The sequence below is a fragment of the Meles meles genome, chromosome 13 (assembly GCF_922984935.1).
Source record: "Meles meles chromosome 13, mMelMel3.1 paternal haplotype, whole genome shotgun sequence".
NCBI classification, from domain to species: Eukaryota; Metazoa; Chordata; class Mammalia; order Carnivora; family Mustelidae; genus Meles; species Meles meles.
The window spans coordinates 85,359,141-85,380,397 of record NC_060078.1 but is presented as its reverse complement, the minus strand read 5'-3'; the positions used below and the strand labels follow the sequence as shown (position 1 = coordinate 85,380,397).

Genomic DNA, 21,257 nt, shown 5'->3' with positions numbered 1-21,257 from the left:
TGTTCTGACATGTTATAAAGCTTCTTTTTTATTCTACCTTATTTATAGTCTTCTAAACGTCAGGCAGTTAACATACAAATGGCTAGAAAAACATTATGCATTAAGTCTGATAAAAAGGTAAGCAGGAAAACGACTATCTCCACGCGTGACTCTAACTTACTTGAATAATCATGCGACATCTGATCTGAAAAGATCTCCAAGACTGGCTCCAACCCCAACACCAGCGAACGAAGGACTGAGGGCTCAGGGAGGGTCACTGACCTGCACCTACATCAGCAGGGCAGGGGCACAAGGTGGTGTTGGGAGCAGCTCACCTGCAGTGACATCTGGCCACCACGCTTCCCGCGCACCGCCTCCTCCCTGCTTAGCACCCCTTCCCAAGCTGCACTTTTACCACCTGCCCGTCCCCTCAGGCTCTCACTCAGAAAGGCGTGAGAGAATGCTCCTGTGCCAATCCCAAGAAGAGAGTACTCTCTGGGTTCTACTGCAGAATTACGGGGTAGCAACCGTCCCACGGGCTCACCCACATCTGACAGCAGTCACCCGCGGTTCAGGACGCAAGGAAGGCACTCAATAAAACCAGCCCACTCGTGTTCTAAGTCCCTGTTCTCAGGTCACCACAGAAGGTATCAGAAATTATTTTCCTGCCTGATGAGAGAAAGTAAACCAGTCGCAACCACTATTAAAAACAAACCAGCACAAAAGAGACCGGCTGTTGCTATCTGGGGTTAATTCTGGTAGAAACGAAGTTTTTCTTTTTCTTTCTTTTTTTTTTTTAAAAGATTTTATTTATTTATTTGACAGACAGAGATCACAAGAAGGCAGAAAGGCAGGCAGAGAGAGAGAGAGGAAGGGAAGCAGGCTCCCTACTGAGCAGAGAGCCCCATGTTGGGCTCGATCCCAGAACCCTGAGATCATGATCTGAACTGGAGGCAGAGGCTTTAACCCACTGAGCCACCCAGGCGCCCCTAGAAACGAGGTTTTTCAACATATAAATAGCAGGCATTACCTGATGTGTAAATAGTAGCAAGGACATTTTTCAAGTAGGACTGAGAGAAAGAGGAACCACTTCTTTACCTTTTTAAGACAGGACTCAAGATGAAACTTTATTTTTAAAACTAGACTTTCATAATCTAATATGTAATTTGCTAACCATATAGGGAAGAACTTACAATTAAATTCACACTGGAAGCCAGGTTGTTTTTATAAAGCCACACTGGACACGCAGGAATCGGATCAGTAGCACATTCTGTTTTACTGCTGCGTATCTTAATAAACTCCCTCCTGTACAGTTGAAACAAACACTCTCAGATTCTCAACAGCACCATCAAAGGGCATGAAATGCTCAATTATGAAGCATAATAACACTGCACTAGGCATAGTAAAAAGAAAATAACATAAACCCAATACCAGAGGGGTCGAATAAACTCTAAAAGTCACTTAAGGACAAAATTACAAGCATATATGTACAGAAAATAAGAGTGACTATAAGCCACAGAATTCAGAATCTGTCCATCATTAGCACCTAGAAGCAACAGGTGAACACTGCAGTCACATAATTCGACTCTGGGACAAGAAGGAAGGTGAAAGCACAGGGGAGACAGGAATGCCACCAAAATTCTACGTATTTTTAAACTGCTGAATCTGGACAACATGCGTCAAGAGAGACTGCTAAGAAAGCCAGGAAACTGTTAATAAATAGCAAAATGAACTGAGCAGACAAAAAGCCCATTCAGTGGTGGCTGGACCTAATCCCAACTCCGCTCCAAGGTGACCTGAACGGCCTCCCCCTCTTTGGGTATTTATGTAAATAACACAAAAATCTTCAATCAGATGATTTCTAAGATGCCTCTGGGTTCCAGCATTCTCTGTGTCTGCTGCACACTAACTCTCGCCACCACACGGCAGAATGCAGTGGGAATCACAACTCTCCGGATTTTCTAAAGGTATCTCAACGCGAGTGTAAGAGGGACGGACAGAACAGAGACCGGCACGTGGCCACTGGTAAAGCACCCATTGGGTGTGTGTCCTTGTGAAAGCAGCTTCTTACCACAGCGCGGCTCCTGTGGAGTTCCTTTCATAAACAACATGCAAGGGGCGGCATGAGTTAACTTCTTCAGGCGAAGGTTGAGATCTTCTTTAGGACGCTCGTTACCACTGGGTGGGAAGGAGCCGCTAGATGCGTGGCGCTGAACTTTTTTGGTCAACTCAGGGGCATGTGCACCATCTAATCGGTCAATTTTCTGAGAATTCTGAAGTTAAAAAAGTCGTTTAGAATATGTGTGGCATTTTTCCATCATCCCTTTTAAGATCCAAAATTTTAACAAGTATGAACTCACAGCTCTAGCCAGTTTTTAAAGGCGTCAACGCTATCATTAGATGTTTTTACACCTGATTACCAACTCCCAGATGCATCTCCATTTTAGAAATACGGAATTGTCTTTTTTCTCTTTTTGTAAGCATACTAGGAGAACATCACTATGCCTCAATCTCAAACCAGATCAGAGTCTGACCTAAAACAGAAAGGATTTCCCCACCCTCACTGGGACAAATCTATTACTGAGTATAAATGCGGTACTGGGGGGAACATGGTAACACTCCGGGGTGCCCTAAAGCACAGCTTTGCACCTGCTTCCTAAGAGAGTCATTAATCAAACCAGGACCAGCCAGATGTTCCATTACGCCCAGGCACAGGCCCTAAGTAACCAACTTCTGCGCAACTCAGGGAACATTTGGGGCCTACAGCCAAGTATCTGGATTGTTGTCTAGAACCCCCAACTCTGACTGCCCATGTCACTTCTTCAGGATCCCCAGGCCAAGCTTCGGCGTCAGTGCAAACACACGGAGACTATGAGAAGACAGGGCAAAGCCAGGAACAACCTAGTGCTGAATGTTCAGGGATCGGGGAGAGGGTAAAGGGACCAAGACAGAGCCCGTGGCCCAGGACAGATGCAGGATCTCTTGTGCCATCTTTATCCTTACCTTGAAAAACAGAAAGGTGGGAACAGAACTAATTTCATATTTTTCAGATACTTCAGGAACAGCTTCAGCTTCCAACTTTAAAATAAAAGAATTTAAAGCTTGATTATAAAAAGGTCCTTTTTTGACTACTTCAATATGTAAATCAGCTTCACATGCACCGTCCCTTCAAGTAGTTGATGTTTTCAAAGAGAAAGGGAGGGAAGTTTACGACACATTTACATTTAAATGAGACTCACTGGGCTGGCGCGTCATCACTGAGTCTGCAGTGTCAAAACAGGTTCAGAGGTTTTTATTTTGTTGCACATTTCAAAAGATGCCTGGAGGCTGTGAATAAAATTTTTGGTGCACTAGTGACCTAGTAAATTCTCAATCATATGCAGCTACTACTATATTGGAATCCATAAATCACTGACCCCAGTTATGTCATGATTACAGCGCTTATTTTCTGCCCACAGCAATTCTTGCTGTTTGCTCTATTGACTAATTTCAAGAGGCAGTACATCACGACTGACAGCTGTAGCCTTCCGCGAATTAGGGAGCAAAAAGGAGTATTTCTTCAATAAACTATTGATGTCTGATAAATTTTACCATTAACTCCTGCAAGGCTGCCGATGCTAAGCAGATATCTTGCTAGGCTATTTGCTTCTGGGTCTATTCACACATTTAAATGCATTTTAAATAAGATGACTGCATTCTGCTCGGTAATCTCCTTGAGGCCCCCCAACAAGATACGATGTGCTATCTGACATATGAATTTTAAACATATTTAATAACTCAACTCTAAGTAATTAGAACACAATTCCTGTAAGCTATTTATGTAGGACTTTCTAAACCATACACTTTGAGAAAAACCAAGACATAATATTATATCCTTCCCTCATAGGACTGTCAATTTAATATAAAATTTTTAAAACCAATAAAAATCTGTATTCACATTATACCTGTAGGAAATAAAATTTATTGATAAATTATATTGTTAAAAGATTTAAAAATATATATCCTGTATTTTTCCAGGAATGAAAGATTTCCACTGGGCCTGAAACACTATTTTTATCTAGCACTTTCCCCGATCCAGTATATATCTATCCAAATGAACCCTGACGGTAAGTGGGAGGCAGAGTCGTTTGTCTTTGCTTCCTACCTTCCATTTCATACATTTCTTGGGTGCTCTTTTCCTACTTTATTTTTTTTTCGTTGAACACCTTTTGAAACAATATTTTTAATTACTTTCATTTTTCAAAATGTCCTAAGGTGAAAATTATATACATTTTAAATCAGTATCTACTGTCCAATAAACCTGAAAAAATGAACAGGGAGCAGACAAAGCACGTGGAGACAGCTATTTAGAACATACTTTCTCAACGTTTTTAAAACTTCTGTGTTTTCTTTCATACAACTGCACACTCAGACCAAAGAGGAACAGAAAAGGCAATGATTAAGGTGGTTCATTATTTTCTTTCTTTCAAATAATCTCTCGAGTGCCCACCACACTTTGGCATTGGGTTAGGCTCAGTTACTATCCCTACCTTGGGTACTACTGGACTCAACCGCAAAATAAGACAAATTTTAAAAAGGGGCAATACTAAGAAGAGAAGGGATAAAAAAAAAAAAAGAGAGAGACCCACAACATAATAGTCTTAACCAAACAAGACCAGGAAGTATCTGGACTCAAAAACACAGTCCTCTCTGTGGCTAAAAGCTGACCTCTTCTCATGTCCTGCTGGTTTCCAACAGTCTTCCTTAACGACAGTTTTCCAGAAAGCGAACAATCCTTCTGAAATTTCTAAAGTCAGGAAGATCGCCACATGCGCCTCTCACAAAGCAGCTCCCAGGAAGGTGCGATCTTAGCAAGACAGCGGTGACATCTTCGCAAGGCAGCGGTGACAGACAAGCTCCCCCGAGCACCGGCTAACAGGCCACCGAAGGCAAACCCATTCCCCAGAACATCAAGGGCACCTGAAGTTCTAAAACCTTTGCACACTGAAATTCGCTGGGAATATTTTTACTGGATGTAAAACAACATGACAGTTCTATCAATAAAAATAAAGAGTACCGAACACTGACCTGCATTCAGAAAAGACCAAAGGTGATCAGTAACAGCAATCTTTCCTGGAAGGCCTGCCCAACGCCAAAAACCATGACAAGCCCTTTGCAGACAATGGCCTAAATTACTAAATTAAAACCTGGACAGGTGTATAATACACAATGGTGGCTAGGTAAAGACGTAACTTGTCCAAAGACACACGGTTAATGAGTAGTAGAGCTAAGAAACAAACACAAGTTTGCTTGACTATAAAACCTACGCTTTTTTCACTATATTGTGGTACACTTTGTCTACTGTATCAATCAAAAAGAAAGATGAAATATCAAAGACAGGATGTATACATGACTTTAGCATCCACCAAACATGAACATTTCCAGGATGGAATCTCAGACAGAATGCCTTTGGTGGGAACCACTTGCTTGCTGAACCATGACTCTCAAAGTCGGACCCTTCCCCTAAAGTCTGCTTTATGTCTGTGGAGTGGGGTGAAGAGAGGCAGGGAGGTGTTACCGCAGCAAGGGAAATCCAGAGGTAGGGAATTCACTCCCTCCAGGGTCACCAAAGACCACTAAGACAGTAATGGTTCACATCTATGACGAATCCAGGCCAGCCACTGTTCTAAGTGCGTTCTGTGTACTCAAGGCAGACTAACAGATGCTGTACTGTGAGGAGGTTATCACACCTAACTTCCGGAGGAAACTGGCCCTTAACAAGGTTAGATAAGTCAGCCAAGATTCCAACACTCTTGAGTGGTGGAGCAGGGCAAGTGTGGTTCCAGAGCCAAGTCCTGCTCTACACGGCCATGCTGCCATTTCAGCAAATCCTCTGTCCTCATTTGACTGACTTTTCAGTATCATCCGTGTGACCACACCCACCTTCTCACCGCGCCTTCACTTGGCTTCCCATTGTTTCTTTTTCCCGAAATCTGAGACAGTCTCTCCGGCTTCTTCCTTCACATCTGGCCAACCTCTACATGGCTGGCACATCCCAGGACTTGGTTCTGAGTGCACTTCTCCTATTTATCCTCATTCTCCTTCACTGGTCTCCTCCAACGCTGTGGCTCTAAGTAACACCAATATGCAACAATGCCCTAGTTGTATCCAGGCCAGACCGTCCCCCATCCCCTCCAAGCTATACACTCAACATCTGCGCTCAGATCTCTACTAGGTGTCTCCCACTAAACCTGTTCCTCCCCACGGCATCTTGATCTCTTTAATCCACCCAGATGATCAAATCAAAAAGGAGACAATTTTGGGCGCCTGGGTGGCTCGGTGGGTTAAGCCGCTGCCTTCCGCTCAGGTCATGATCTTGGGGTCCTGGGATCGAGTCCCACATCGGGCTCTCTGCTCAGCAGGGAGCCTGCTTCCCTCTCTCTCTCTCTCTCTGCCTGCCTCTCTGTCTACTTGTGAAAAAGAGACAATTTTGATTAATCCATTTCCCTCACCAGACATCCACTCTATCAACAGGTCCTCCGGGTTTCCCCTCCAAAATAAAAGCCAAATCAGACCATCACATCATTTCAATGCTCCCTCTCCACTAGAGTCACAGGCTCACTGGCCTGTGAAAACAGCTTCTTAATGAGTGTACTTGCTTCTAGTCTGCATCCTTCCTTCCCCCACTTCAAACCACTTCCCCCAGGACAGCTGGAGGAATCCACTTAACAGAAACCCAACTGTGTGTCACTCCCACTGCACTCAATAATGTATAATAATAAAACCCAACCCTTCCAGTGCCCACAAGGCCATATGGCTCTTCCCTACCTCTCCGACCTCTAGCCATAACCCCTCCTCCTTCATTAGCTCCACCGGCCTCCTGTCGGCCCTCCAACAGTGTTCACTTGCTGATGTACCATCTAAAAGTTCGTCCCCAGCTCTTCCAGTAACTCCTTTTCACATTCCTGCTTTCCCTTTCCAGACACACCTCTCTAGCCCAACCCAAATAAAGTACCCACCTGCCCCCCACGTCCTCCTCTTCACTGGCCTATTTCCTTCCTTTCAGAACTTACTACTATCTGAAATTACCTTGGCTCTATGTGACTCAATGGCCCTACTGTTCTGTACTCCCAGTGACTAGCATAATGGTGGCAAATATAAGCGTCAGATAAATAGATTCGGACACAACACTGAACAAACGTTGGCCACTACTGCTAAGCCTACAATGGCACTGACCACCGCCAGGGCGGTCCCGGTCCCCAGGGCTGCGAACAGTGAACCTGACCTTCAGAGACGTTTTGTTAAGCTTCATGAAGAGGCTTCTTTCTAACTCTTGTGACATGTGGTCTAAAAGGAAAATTTTTCAGAATCAAATTCTTTGTCCAGATAGATACATAAATCCAAGTTTTTGGTAGCTTTTCAAAGCCCTTTACCAAACTTAGCCCAGGAATAACTAAGAAACTTTGTCAACTATTTGTATTTTTTTATTACCCAGATAGGATAAATTAAAAACTGGGGTATTTTTAAGATTTAGCAATTTTACTTGAATTATCTGAGAGGCATTTTTAAGAGTTCCCCCAAAATGGAATCCTACATATGTTCTCTAAAATGCCATCATCATTGTTATTATTATCATTATTATATTTATTATCATATATTTATATTTATAAGTATATTTATATAAATATATATAAATTATATGTAATTTGTAATTATATTTATTATATTATTATTATTATAATCATCAACAGTATTCTCTGGTGCTGAAAAACAGGAATTCAGCTAACTGGTACCTAGCTAGAGAGCTGGTTAGTACCCTTCTGGAGATTGCCCGACATTGTCTGTTTACACAAGCTAATCGTACAGACATTTAGAATAAAACATTTCTATAACCATATGGAAATTATCTATACTGATTATATAAACCCTTAGAAATTAAATACTATGAACTGTATTTTAAGATGCTCGCATAATTCAACGATAAATCAAACTAAAACAAGTCTCAGTTTCTGAAAATAAAAAAATGCTAACTTAAGTATATAACTCCCTCTATACCTCCGCCATCATACCTAACGCGACCAAGGACATAATAAAATTCAAGTACGGCAGGTACTGTACAGTGTAACAAGATCATTACTAAATGAAACACAGTAATACCAACCTCACCAACCAGGCGGACAGTAAGCCTGACTTTGAGAATGCATGTACTAAAGTGCACTGTAATGGAAAATGAATACCACAGCCTAACTAGAGCAGGATACCAAGCTGGAAGAGGGGTGCGGGAGGGAGACACAGAAGGTGGGGGCCACCTACACAGAGGAAAGCAATGAAAACAAGGTAAGGTAAAGGTCTCTATTTCAAGTATCCCACCATCTAGTCAAGAACAAACAAGGGACATCTGGGTAGGTCAGTGGGTTGGGTGTCCCACTTGATTTTCACTCAGATCATGATCTCGGGGTTGTGAGATCAAGCCCCACGTTGCGCTCTGGGCTGGGGATGAAGTCCGCTTGGGATTCTCTCGCTCCCTTCCTTCCCTCCCCCCACCCCCACAAGTGCTCTCTCTTAAAAAAAAAAAGCCAATTAAAACAGGAAATTAAATGACAGAACAGAAAAAACACAAGAGTCTCTAACCAACAGTTGAACCAATGGCACAGACTAAGTTTGGAGATGAAAGGAAAAAAAAGCCACAAGAGTACACAGGAGACTTCATAGAAAATGAATTTGAATTGAATCATCATGTTGAGTACTTTAACAACATACAACTTTAATTTGGAGAAAAAGTAATGATAAATTTAATAATTAAAAAGTTGAATAAAATTTCAATAAGTAAATCATAATAAAATCAAATGTAAAGTTAAAAATGAATGGCCACTCCTATAAAAGGATGAATTTGATCTGGACCTCGAACAGAACTAGTGGTACTCAGCTTTCCCATCACAAAGAGCTTTGTGCTTCTCTTCCTCCTTCCTACCTTTCCACCAGACACTAGATCTTGAAAGATTCTATCTCCCAAACAAGTGATTAAATGATAAATGTGTTTTCCCATTTTAGTTAAAGATAAAAATGCCAACAAGCTGACTTTACATAATTTGAAAAGTAAAGGCATGTAACATTTTAATTTGCCATTTAATTTTATTCTGAACAAATGTTAAGTTTTCAATAAGACTTTCAGCTGTACAAATAACTCGTGTATCTCTGCTAAGGCCTTGGATGCGGGCAACCCTCCGCCTGGGGCCCAGAGCCTCACGGAGGTCTAGACAGGGTGGCCAGCGTAGGAGAGGTCACACTGCGTGGTGCTGAGGAGCACGGGAGCCCTCCGTCACTGCACCATCAGTACAAGCAAAAGTGTGCTCATTCAGCTCCAGTAAACCTACGGGTCCTGCCTTTCAGCAACCTGTTCCAGTGAGCAGGATACGCAGGCCAAAATGCACGCTCACTTTTCTCAGATATTGCTTTTCCATCATCCACAAAGTAAGAAACTATTTATGGTCACAAAACTTTATACTCAAACTCTTCAAAACGTCATGTTTAAGATCACCTAATACAATGATTTTGTAAACGTAAGTTAAGGAATCAATTGATCTCTATAATTCACAAGTCAAAAATGCCAGACTAGGGGAACCTGGGTGGCTCAGTCAGTTAGGCGCCTGCCTTTGGCTCAGATCATGATCTCAGGGTCCTGGGATCAAATCCCACGTCAGGCTCCCTGCTCAGTGGGGAGTCTGCTTCTCCTTCTCCCTATGCCACCACCCCGACAGAGCTCGTGCACTCTCTCTCTAACTGTATCTTTAAAAAGAAAAAAAAAAAAAAAAAAAACTAAGAAATCAAATTAAAAGACAGAGGTGGCAGAACATGGGTTCCCTACCCGAGATGGCTCAACTGCTCTCACTAACAAAAGCAAGCTCTCTCTAAATGAACTGCATCCTCTCTTACTGGGACATACCAACAGATCTTTCTAATAGTTATTTGCTCAACATTCAAATTACCTCCCTGACAAACTCCATGCACATTACTTTTACCATTTAAAAGAAACACTGCTGGGATGCCTGGGTGACTCAGTTGCTGGAGGATCCAACTCTGGGTTTCAGTTCAGGTCATGATCTCAGGGGGTGAATGCAGCCCTGTGTCGGGCTCCGTGCTCAGTGCAAAGTCTCTTGAGGTTTTGAGATTCTTCCCACGGGACCCCCCACCCAATGCAGCTCCCCTCCACTCATGTGCTCTCTTTCTAAAATAAATGAAATCCTAAAGAACTTAAAAAAAAAGCAAAGAAAGAAAGGAAGAAAGAAAAGCGAAACTCCTCCACAGAGTGAATGTGCAGAAAGCCACGCCTCCTGGGAGAACTAGCCACCCCGTGCTGTCAGCCTTCCCACCAGCAGCAGGCGCACTCAGGTTCCGGCGTCCCCCACAGATAAGGACTTCCCAACCCCTGGCTTACTCAGACACTTAAGCACTTCAACAACTTAAAATCTCACTGCCAAGTGTGGTACCAATGTGAGAAGTAATTCTATAGTCGCTTTGAATAAATCATTCAGATGGCAACGAAGAACAATGTGCTACCTCACCAGTAACATTGTACACATAAAACCAGACATGCAACAATTACCATCATCTTGATTAATCTCATGATGGAAACGTTTAATCATTCATTTCGCTGGTAATCATTATCTTTTATCGCTGACCAAACATGCAGTTTTAATGTCTCCTTCTATTATTTATGTTGGACATTTTAGGGTTACATTCTAAGATTACATTACACATTTCATTGGAATTTTAAATAAGTCCTTAAATTTTAAAAAGCTAACTATTACATCTATATTTGCTCTACCTTCATAAAAAAAACACTGAAAAGATTCATGCAAAATTAATGTAAGCAGTCCTTTCTTTATAGGGTGGGATACCAGGGCTGACAGGGAAGGTACGGGGCAGCGTTCTCGCTGTACACCTTGGACGCCGTCTGATGTGAGACCTCTAACTGCAACACCTATTCAAAGCGCATGTCCCTGCGTAGAACTGCCTGAAAACTGCGCCGCCTATTACACCGATGCATTAGCCTGTCCGAATTCTGTTTTCGGTTTACATAAAAAGCGGAAAATACAGAAGAGACCACTTTTAGCCCCATACATGGGTGTATCTGTCAACATGTGCTCTCAACTCACTAATTCTGGTTTTAAACAATAAGGATTTGGTACTTTTTGTTTCTTTAAATCCTAAGGATTCAAGCTCTTGAATACGGGGTGTGCCTCCCTTCCCAAAACTTCATTTCTAAGATTCCTGACTCCTATTTGGGCTTTGTTGCCTCAACCAAGGCTTAGTCCTGAATGACGGCATTAAATGCGCTCAACCAAGTGAGCCGTTGAGCCGGTCTACAGCCTCAACCGTCACCTTCCCAGAGGGCGCCCCCACAAGACACAAACGGGGATGCAGACTGTGCAAAGCTGGGTAAAACAAGGCAAGGCGGGGAGACGCTGGGTTCCTTGCTCCTCCACTTCCTAAACAGGTGAGAAGAGCGTTCCGTTTCTCCTGCAGGTCTGCATCTCCCCGACCGCAGACAGCTGCCTCTTCCTGTTGCCCTGCTCCCTGGCGGCCTCCGCACACCCTTCCTTCACTGCTTTCCACATCACACCTTGCGCTTCAATGAAGCAAGCTTTATTAATATTTTTACTCTACTCGATCCATGATGATCCGCAGTGAATGATCTGGCTGCTTCTGCTGGAAAACATGCCCACTGCCCACTCTGTAATTTACTGGTTCTGTCCTCCCACCACACACGTGTTAGGGAAAGTGTGGCGATGATCACAATACTTGGTACTTGAGTAATGCAAAACAATTTTAAGATTTTTAAGAATAATCTACTGCAGGCAACCCTGTCGAGATCCCCTTGCTCTTAAGAGCTTTTTCTAGATCTTCACTTAATAAACCTTTAAAATAATAATAACAATAATAATAATAATAATAATAATCTGTTGCAAAAAGAACACTAATGGCAATTATAAACATGTGGAATTCCACATCCCTCCTCCCTTATGTTGATAAAATGCAGTCTGCTTCATAAAAAACGTGGTGCCACAAACATAATACCTTCACAAATGAAACTCGAGGCTGGTCTTTGGCCAATTCTGCCATCACGTCGTTCATCTGAGCACACTGCGGGGCCCATGGCGCCCAGAAATGGACCACAAGGAGGGACCTAGAAATCAACAAAATGCAATGTTTTAAAGTTAAAGTATCTTTAGAAATAAGGAAATACTGACACAGGTTAAATTCTATTACCAAACACCTTCACAAGAAGTGCCTGAACCGTTTTTCCACTGCTAGAATTCTACTGCATTAAACACAGACTGGAATATAAGGCTTGCAAGGTCTTGGCAATCTTTTGGATGAATTTTCAAGTTAATGACATTTCTTGAGTGAAGACTTAGCTCATATGAAGTGGTTCTAGATATTCATCCATCTCAACTAATAGTCAAATAAATCAATTGTGTTTTCAGACCCTTAGGAAAGGTGGAAACTAGACTGCGGCAGCCAAGGCGCCCGTTGGTGACAAATGGCCACACGTGCACAGTCACTACGCAACATTCACTTTTTAAGCACAGTACTGGGATGCCAGTGTCTAACTGTGAGCATAGGAACAGGAATAAAATGTTGAAAATGCAAAGCATACAGGCAGAAAACAAAGGAAAAAATGGAACTCATTTTCACAAAGACGGGCTTTTTTTATGTTCTACCACAAAAGATTTTCTAAAAACTGATGGTATGAACAGACAGAACAGTGGATTAATAAATTATTGACCAAGTTCTTGGGCATCTCAGCGTGTACTTATCAACTATTTTCATATCAAACAGTCTTGGCTAAGCTATCCTTCAAGTCTGTCTTCATATTGAACTGAAAACCCCTTCTATAGGATTCTAAGTACAAATTATAACCATCCCCGACCAAAAAAATCTGAAAAATCAGCAAGAAAACACATTGAAAAATATGTTATCTAGAGAAAGGAACTAAGGACAACTAACCTGTGGGCAAGAGAAGGAGTGGCAAACCGTAAAACCAGGGGAACAATACAGCTGAGAGAAGCAGGAGCCTCCCACCCAGGGCCTGTGAGCAGAAGCAAAGGGAGGTCCTGGGGGAGAGGTAGGAGGGGCAGGATCTAGTGACCTTGGAAGCATGTCTAGAGACTCCAAGCTTCTGGCTCAGTGACGGATGACGCCTGGTGGCAGGAGCCACTCATCACGTATAGAAGCTGCCGGCCTGAGAGGAAAGGACACCTGTGGGGGTAGCTGTTAGCGATGGTCGGGAGCACAGAAAAGAACTCTGTGCTTTACCCACAGACGGACTTGGGAATCAAGAACAGAGCTGGCACCGAGCTCTCCTACACTAGAGGAAAAAAGACAGAGGTCAGAGCCTCTGGACTTAATCGACAGTAAGTTATGACAGATGGAAGAAAAGGAACCCAGGCAGTAGACCAGAGAATGGAGCCTAAAAGGCACAGCAAGGTTAAAAGACCTCCCAAAACACAAGAAAAGGATGCCGAGAACCAAGGAGTGACAAGCACCCAGTCCAGCTGGGCCAGACTGCAGCGTGCGGGGACTGAACGAAGAAGAGGCTATCAGGGGCTAGAAATCTGCGCTGGAAGAGAGCTGTCTGTAAACAGAGAGTGCTAGGCAGAGGGAAAGAAAGGATCAATGCTTTTTTTCTTTAATGCAAGAAAATCTTCGGGTTTGTTTCACAGGGTGTAGTCCAAGTTGGGAGGGAAGGGTGAAGATGCAAGAGAGGCTGAGGATACGAGCTCTCTGGGGGTGGCAGGAGAAGGGAAATCTAAGAGCAGAGAATTCACCGTGAGGGAAGGGACAGCCTCCTCTGGGTCAGGAGTGAAGGAATCATGAATGGGTAAAGCTACAAATAAACGTTAGACGTTGTGGGGGGAGAGTAGGAGAGTGGGGGAGATGCTCCTGAAGTCCGGTTTTGCCAGGCAGGAAGCAAGGTCATTTGCTGAAACAAAGGAAAATGGAGGCCTGCAGTCAGAGACAGCAGTGAGGAAGCAGGGAGTGCTGCCCAGGGGCACACAAGAGGAAAGCACGAAAGACCCACCCAAGGCTGGAAAGGACGTATTGTGGGTCCCTGATCAATGGGTGCTCACTGGTGTCCAGCAGAACTCAGAAACCTCAGTGTGTGGTTAGGTGGGCCTCGGGGTCTATGGCAGAGACTGTGTCCCTTTCCTCCTGGGCACAGAGCCTGACGACACCGCTCAGTCATCCCTGCCGCTGTCTGGGGCCCTGGAGCTGAGCTCTGGCCAGTGAGCCTCTGCAGAGGACGCTGGGGAGGCCCCAAGGCCCAGGGCTCCCACAAAAGGACAAGAACTGCACAAGAATGTTGAAAGCAGGGGTGCCTGGGTGGTTCAACTGGTTAAGTGACTGCCTTGGGCTCAGGTCATGATCCTGGAGTCCCAGGATCCAGTCCCACATCAGGCTCCCGGCTCAGAGGGGAGTCTGCTTCTCCCTAGGGCCCTCCCCCCCAACTCGCGCTCGCTCGCTCAAATAAATTTTTTTAAAAAATTAATAAATAAGTAAATAAAAATGTTCACAGCGTCCTCGGACACAACAGCCAAAAACTGGAAATAACCGCAAACGTTCACAAGCCGGAGAAACCGCTGTATGTGTCTACTACAGACTACTACTCGGCAGTGAAAAGGAACCACGTACAGGGGCACAGCACAACGTGCGCCTTAAACACATGATGCAGAGACGCCCCAGAGGTACAAGACCATGAGCTGTGTCACTCCACTTACATCAAGTACCAAGAACAGGCAAAACTAACCTAGAGTAACAAAGAGCAGGTCAGTGGCAGAAACTATGGGAAAGGAACATTCTGGGGCTCTAGGTTGTTAGAACAAAAAGTTCTTGCTACTTGTGTATATACGACTGTCAAAATTCATCGCACCTAGCTATTAAGATCTGTGCATTTCATTACGGTATGTTAGGTAATGCCTCATCTTTTTAAAAAAGCCAGGATACCACTTCTAACTAAACTGAAAAAGGATTTTTTTAAATAATAATATTCTATGATTAAAAAAAAAAAAAAGATGGAACCAAGCATTTCCATATCCTACTGGTAAAAATTAAATTGGAACCTTTCAGAAATTTCTTATACACTGTCAAGTATCCTAAGAAGTAATTAAAGACACAAAGATGTATATATATGAGTACTTTCCCATGATCTTACATAACATTTAACAGGAAGAATCAATTCTTCAACAACACTATAGCTTTTTTAATGGTCCTATAACAAAATAGTATCAAGACATTAAAACTCATTTCAAAAAACTTTAATGACATGGAAAAATGTTCACAATATGATTATATTTTTTAAAATTTTATTTTTTTAAAGATTTTATTTATTTATTTGACAGACAGAGATCACAAGTAGGCAGAGAGGCAGGCAGAGAGAGAGGAGGAAGCAGGCTCCCCACAGAGCAAAGAGCCCAATGTGGGGCTCGATCCCAGGACTCTGGGATCATGACCTGAGCTGAAGGCAGAGGCTTTAAGCCACCCAGGCGCCCCTACTTTTTAAAATTTTTAAATGTTACCATTTTTAACAATATGAACTGACATGCAAAAAAAGACACCCCTTAAACTAATATACTATTGTGTATCAATTGTACCATAATAGTTTAATAAAAAGGAAAAAATGGCATACCCACACAACTTAAATTCCATTACCACTGACACGGTTTTGAAGAGTAATTTAAATCTTAAGTTAAATGTGCAATCTTAACTTCCATATTGTAAAATAGTAGTAACTAGGGGCACCTGGGTGGCTCAGTAGCCTAAGTGTCTGCCTTTGGCTCAGGTCAAGATCCCAGAGCCATGGGATGGAGCCCCACATTTGGCTCCCCACCCAGCGGAAGCCAGCTTCTCCCTCTCCCTCTGCCTGCTGCTCCCCCTGCTTGTGCTCGTGCTCTCCCTGTCAAATAAATAAATAAAATATTTTTAAAATATTTTAAAAATGGGGGGCACCTGGGGGGCTCAGGGGGTTAAGCTTCTGCCTTTGGCTCAGGTCATGATCTCAGCATCCTGGGATCAAGCCCTGCATCGGGCTCTCTGCCAGCAGGGAGCCTGCTTCTCCCTCTCTCCCTCTGCCTGCCTCTGTGCCTGCTTGTGATCTCTGTGTCAAGCAAATAAATACACGTAGGTATACATACATATACATGCATGTATGTGTGTGTATATACATATTAAAAAAATAGAGCACTTAGGTGGCTCAGTCAGTTAAGCATCCCCCTTCCACTCAGGTCCTGATCCCCGGGTCCTGGGATAGAGTCCCACACTGGGCTCCCTGCTCAGTTGCTCCTCCCTCTCCCTCTGCTGTTCCCCCTGCTTGTGCTCTCTCTGTCAAATAAATACTTTTTAAAAATACTTTTAAATTAAACAAAATAAAATAGAAATACCCGATACCTTGGGATACTGGGAAGATCAAACAAAACATAAAAACATGTGAACGATAAAAGCATGGTATTAACAGCAACAGTAATTTTACATTGCCCACAGTAACCTCCCACTGAGATGCTCAGCTTTCTAATGAGGTACGCACTGCCTAGTAGCACAAGGACATAAACCTGAAACGAACACAAATGCTGCCGCCCTCTCTCAGGTTACAGGGAAGTGCTCTCCGCCTGCATGAAATAACCCAACTGGCACAGTGCACTGTTTGAGGAAAAACAAAAAAGACCTGGTTCAAATCCCAACTAATATAATTTTAGTCAATGCAATGAACACCAGTTGTACGTCAGCAAAAGAATTAGTGCTCAACGAACAGCCGTTTCTCTGTTACTACTGGGTGCTCTGCGCCCGCAGCGGGTTATCCTGAGCACACCAGCTACCATTTACCAAATACTATCCTCGACTCTCGAGTATTCTAAAATGGTAAAACCTCTTCCATTCCTCTGCAGATGGGAATCAAAATCCTCACTGTACGGAGGAGCTGAGGTTTCAGTGATACACAACAGCTGAGATGACTTAAGGAAAGGTAAAAATATAGGAATTTTTAAAAAGATCTGATCCCTTTACTTGAGAGAGAGAAGGAGAGCAGCAGCACAAGTGGGGAGAGGCAGAGGGGGAAGCAGGCGCCCCGCTGAGCAGGGAGCCTGACGCAGGGCCTGCTCCAGGACCCGGGGACCATGACCTGAGCAGAAGGCAGACCTTTAACCGGCTGAGCCACCCAGGCGCCCGGCCAAAATTTCAATTCACGTAACATCTTAAAACTGAGAAGTGGTATTCAGTAGGTAGAGTTTTACTGCTTCGGGCACCAAGTACTGTTGACTACTTTTCCACGCCTCCCTCACGGCCAGGGCCTGCGGTTTCCCGCATCGCTTCGCGTACAGACCCCCGGCAGGAGCACATCCAAATCGTACGGACTGTGCGATCTCAAGGATTTGGGTGATAAGAAAATGAAACATAAGAACGAAAATGTGCAGCACGAGACAGAACAGTCTTCCGGACGTTTGGGAGGGGCAGGCGCGCGCGAGCCCGGCTGCTTTGAAGAGGCCGCTGCGGCCGCCGCACCACCCACCCTTCGTCGGTGAGGACGGTCCCTTCCCTTTTCCCCCTAAACGCTTCTCCAAGGAAACCTGAGACGTCCAACGGGCCGTTCCGGTTAGCACCGTGCACGCCGTCTCCTCCAGCACGCGCGGCCAACCAGGCGCAAGGCGGGACCTGCCGCTCGGCTCGGCTTCCCGCACCGGCGACCAGCGCCGCATCCCACCCGCTCTCCGCAGCAGAGCGCTCCCGGCCTCCGCTTCAGATCCGGCGGGCAGCACAGGGCTGGGCTCCACAAGCCTGCCCTGCCCGGAACCACGCAGCCACTCGGCCCGCACGCGAGGCCAGGTCGCACGGCCCGCATCATCTCATCGGCCCGCGCCCCCCACTCGGACCGGGCCGCACGCCTCCGGGGAAACTGAGGCCCGGTCTGAAACCTGCCCAGGGGCTCCAGGGCTAGTTAGAGGCGGGGCTGGGGCAGCCTCGCGGGCAGTCGGGCCCGGGCTCCCACCCGGTCCTCGGAGGGCTCCCGGGCCCGCCGGCCTCCAGGTCGCCGCTCCGGGGCGGCCCAACAGCTGGAAGCACGCGTCCCAGACCCGAGCGGACCGCAGCCGCCGGCTCCCGAGCCCGGAAAGCCTCGCGCGCCGGCCGGTGCCCTGCACAACCGGAGCACCGCCCGCCCCTCGGCGCCCGAACGCTGCGCGCCCACGGGCACGGCCGCCCCAGCAGCCCGGCCTTCCTGAGCCACCCGCGGCGGAAAAAGCGAGCCGGGCCCGGGCCTGGGTCGGGCCGGCGGGGTCGGGGCACCCCCTCCCCCCGGCCGCGGGCTGAGTCACCGCGTCGCCCGAGGCCCCGGAGGCCGCCAGGCCGGGCGGCGAGGCCGGGCCGGGAGGCCGAGCTGGGCCCTCTCTATCCCGTTCCTCTGCCCGGGCCGGGGGGCCGGGCTCGGGGACCGGGGGCCTCGCCAGTCCGCCGCCCCACCAGGCCCCACCGGCCGGGCGCGAAGGAGCCGCGCCGCCCGCCGCCGCCCGAGAGGCCGCCCCCCGCGCGCGCCCCCACAGCCCTGCCGCCCGCCGCCCCGCTCACTTGGCTCTGAGGCGCAGCAGCTCCTCAAAGTGCTGGGCTGAGCCGACCTCCACCACAGCCGCCGCCGCCTCGGCCGCCCCCGCCGCCATGCTGCAGCCGCCAGACAGGAGCAATCGAGCGCGGGCGGCCGGCGGGGGCGGGGCCTCCGGGGGCCGCGCGCGGAAGCCCCGCCCCTGGCCCAGCCCTGGTCCGGCGCCGGCCGGGAGCGCGGAACCGGGGCGGGGCTTCCGGGGGAGCGTCCGCGTGTTGGACCCGCGCGCTGCCGGCTCCCGCCCCCCACGCGGCTCCGCACGGCCCCCGGGCCCCGCGCCCTCTGGGCAGCTCCTACGGCCGCTGGGAGAAGGGGTGCGCGCGGGTGACTGAGTGTAGGTGAAGTCACGAGGTCTGGACGTTCAACAAGATGACATTTTAACCTAAAATGAAATTAAATAAAAGACGGGGATATTACCGAAAATGGGAAATCACGTTTAAAATGCAGTAAGAGGGGCGCCTGGGTGGCTCAGTGGGTTAAAGCCTCTGCCTTCGGCTCAGGTCATGATCTCAGGGTCCTGGGATCGAGTCCCGCATCCGCTCTCTGCTCTGCGGGGAGCCTGCTTCCTCCTCTCTGCCTGCTTGTGATCTCTCTCTGTCAAATAAATGAAATCTTTTAAAAAAAAAAATGCAGTAAGAGCCACGAGGAACTGTTTTGTATCCCAACTGCGGTGGTACATGTGCAAACCTAAACATGGGATTGCATGGGACCCCCCCCCCCCCACACACACACACACGCTTTCCAGTAACACCCGGGAACCCGAAGGAGAGGGGCGGATGGCGGGAATGTGGACATCCCGGTTGTGATTTTGTACTACAGCTTTGCGAGATGTCATCGTTGGGGGAGAATATGCACAGGATCTCTCTCTATTATTCCTTACAACTGCACGTGGCACGAAATTATTTTAAAATGTAAAAAAAGGGGGGCTTTTTAAAAAAACAAATAAAACCTAGAGATTACTATGCAAAAATGCAATAGAAGGTGGGGGGAAACAGCCCGTTGCAAATTAGGATGTATGTACTCCGATGGCCATTTTAAACAGAATTATAGGTAAGTAAAATAGCATGACTGTATATAAGCTGAACATTACATAGAAAAAAGGTCTTCAGAAGGATATCCCCAAAGTGTTAGCAGAGCTTGCCCCCAGAAAAGAGGGGAATCAAAGGGAGGACCTTCCCTTTTTACATCCTGTACTTTTTAGTGTCATTTGCATTTTTTCAAAGGACATGGACCGGCTTTGTCATTTAAAAAATAATGAAACTGTAATGCACTAGGGAAATGTGCTATAGTCATTCTTTTTCAAAAAGCAGCAGTAATCACTCCCTCTAATGTGGCTGTTTTAAAAAGCCTGATTTTCCCTTTAAATGGAATTTGCTGAGAGCAGCACACACCAGCTACAGAGCACCTCTCTACTTTCAGGAAAGAATGTTAGGGAAACTCCCAGGTTACATTCCTTCTTCTGCCTCGGGCTCTCTCTGCAGCTCTCACTGTTGACATCAACAGGCCTCAGGGGTAGAAGCTGACCTCTGAGCTTTAAAATGTTCTGACTTTAGCGACAGAGACAGCTCTGCCGGGCCCTGAGCCCAAGCACTGTGCGGCTGTTGCAGGTGAGCGGCGGGTCTGTAGGCATATTATCTGCCCCTGCCAAAGCCTTCACAGGCGTCTGTATTTATCACTGGAAGCTCTGTCCAGCTGCTGACGTAAAGACATCACCACCGACCTGCACGTCGTAGCTAAGGAAACGCCCAGACCCGCAGCAGGGAAGGGGCAGAATCAAGACTCGCCCTAGGCTTTCTGTCACCACCTCAAGCCCATCTGGTGGCCCACCACAGCACCCCATCCCACCCGCATGCTGTTAATAATATCCTGTCCTCTCTCTAACCACGTCGCACCCAAAGGGAAAAACTCCTCCTCATCATTTTAAACTGGTGTGGCCTGTCACAGAATATTCTGGACTTGGCTTTCCCATACACCCCTGTTAGGGCTCAAAAGCTTAAAAACACAGGAAAGCAAGACACTGCGGCTGATTTTGGCCTCTGTCCCCAGCGTGTGTTCATACCAGACACTGACCTTCTGCTGACCCCATATGGAAGCATCATGTAGCCATGTCCTATTCCCTCGGGGCATCCCCTTTGGGAACCTAGTGATATTTTACCTGAAGTGTCCCTGGGGCAGGGGTCTCTCTGGGCTTCCATACTCTCCTAGGTCAGGAACAGCTGTCCCAGGACAGCAGCACAATCCTGAAACGGATGTTAGGCCTCCCCAAGGGTGCTGTGTGGCACCTCAGGGACCTGGAACGTGGAGACCCGGAAGCTTGGGTGATGGGTCTTGAAGACGGAAATCCTGGCCTAGAAGAGCCAGAGCTCCAGACAGAGCTGCAGGGGGCCTTCCTGGTAGCAAAGCAGGTCCACCGATGCTGGTGAATTGACCCCATTTTAAAGAAGTGTGTGTGCGAGAGAGATGGAGGTGTGATCAGTTTTTCCGGTAACGACAGCTGACATTTACTGCTCTTAAACAAGCAAGGAAATATTTCAGCCTTGCATTTTAATGACACATCCTTCCTTCCCAGGGCCAAGTGTCACTCCCTGGCAGGGCACAGGGCCAAGGGCAATGCAGACACCAATGAGCCATGGTGGGGAAGAGTGCCTGGTCA

General features: G+C 46.5%; 1 protein-coding gene across 1 annotated transcript in view; it reads right to left on the bottom strand.

Annotated features, from left to right (window-relative positions):
• Positions 1-18,701, bottom strand: part of GLRX3 (glutaredoxin 3) — a 33,475-nt gene extending 14,774 nt beyond the window's left edge. The window contains exons 1-4 of the mRNA XM_046027191.1: positions 18,574-18,701; positions 12,037-12,145; positions 2,983-3,057; positions 2,051-2,252 (exon numbers count right to left, since the gene is read on the bottom strand). Of these exons, the coding sequence (XP_045883147.1) occupies positions 2,051-2,252; positions 2,983-3,057; positions 12,037-12,145; positions 18,574-18,662 (475 nt within the window). The 5' untranslated portion in view covers positions 18,663-18,701. The remainder of the gene's footprint in view (positions 1-2,050; positions 2,253-2,982; positions 3,058-12,036; positions 12,146-18,573) is intronic.
• Positions 18,702-21,257: the final 2,556 nt, after the last annotated feature.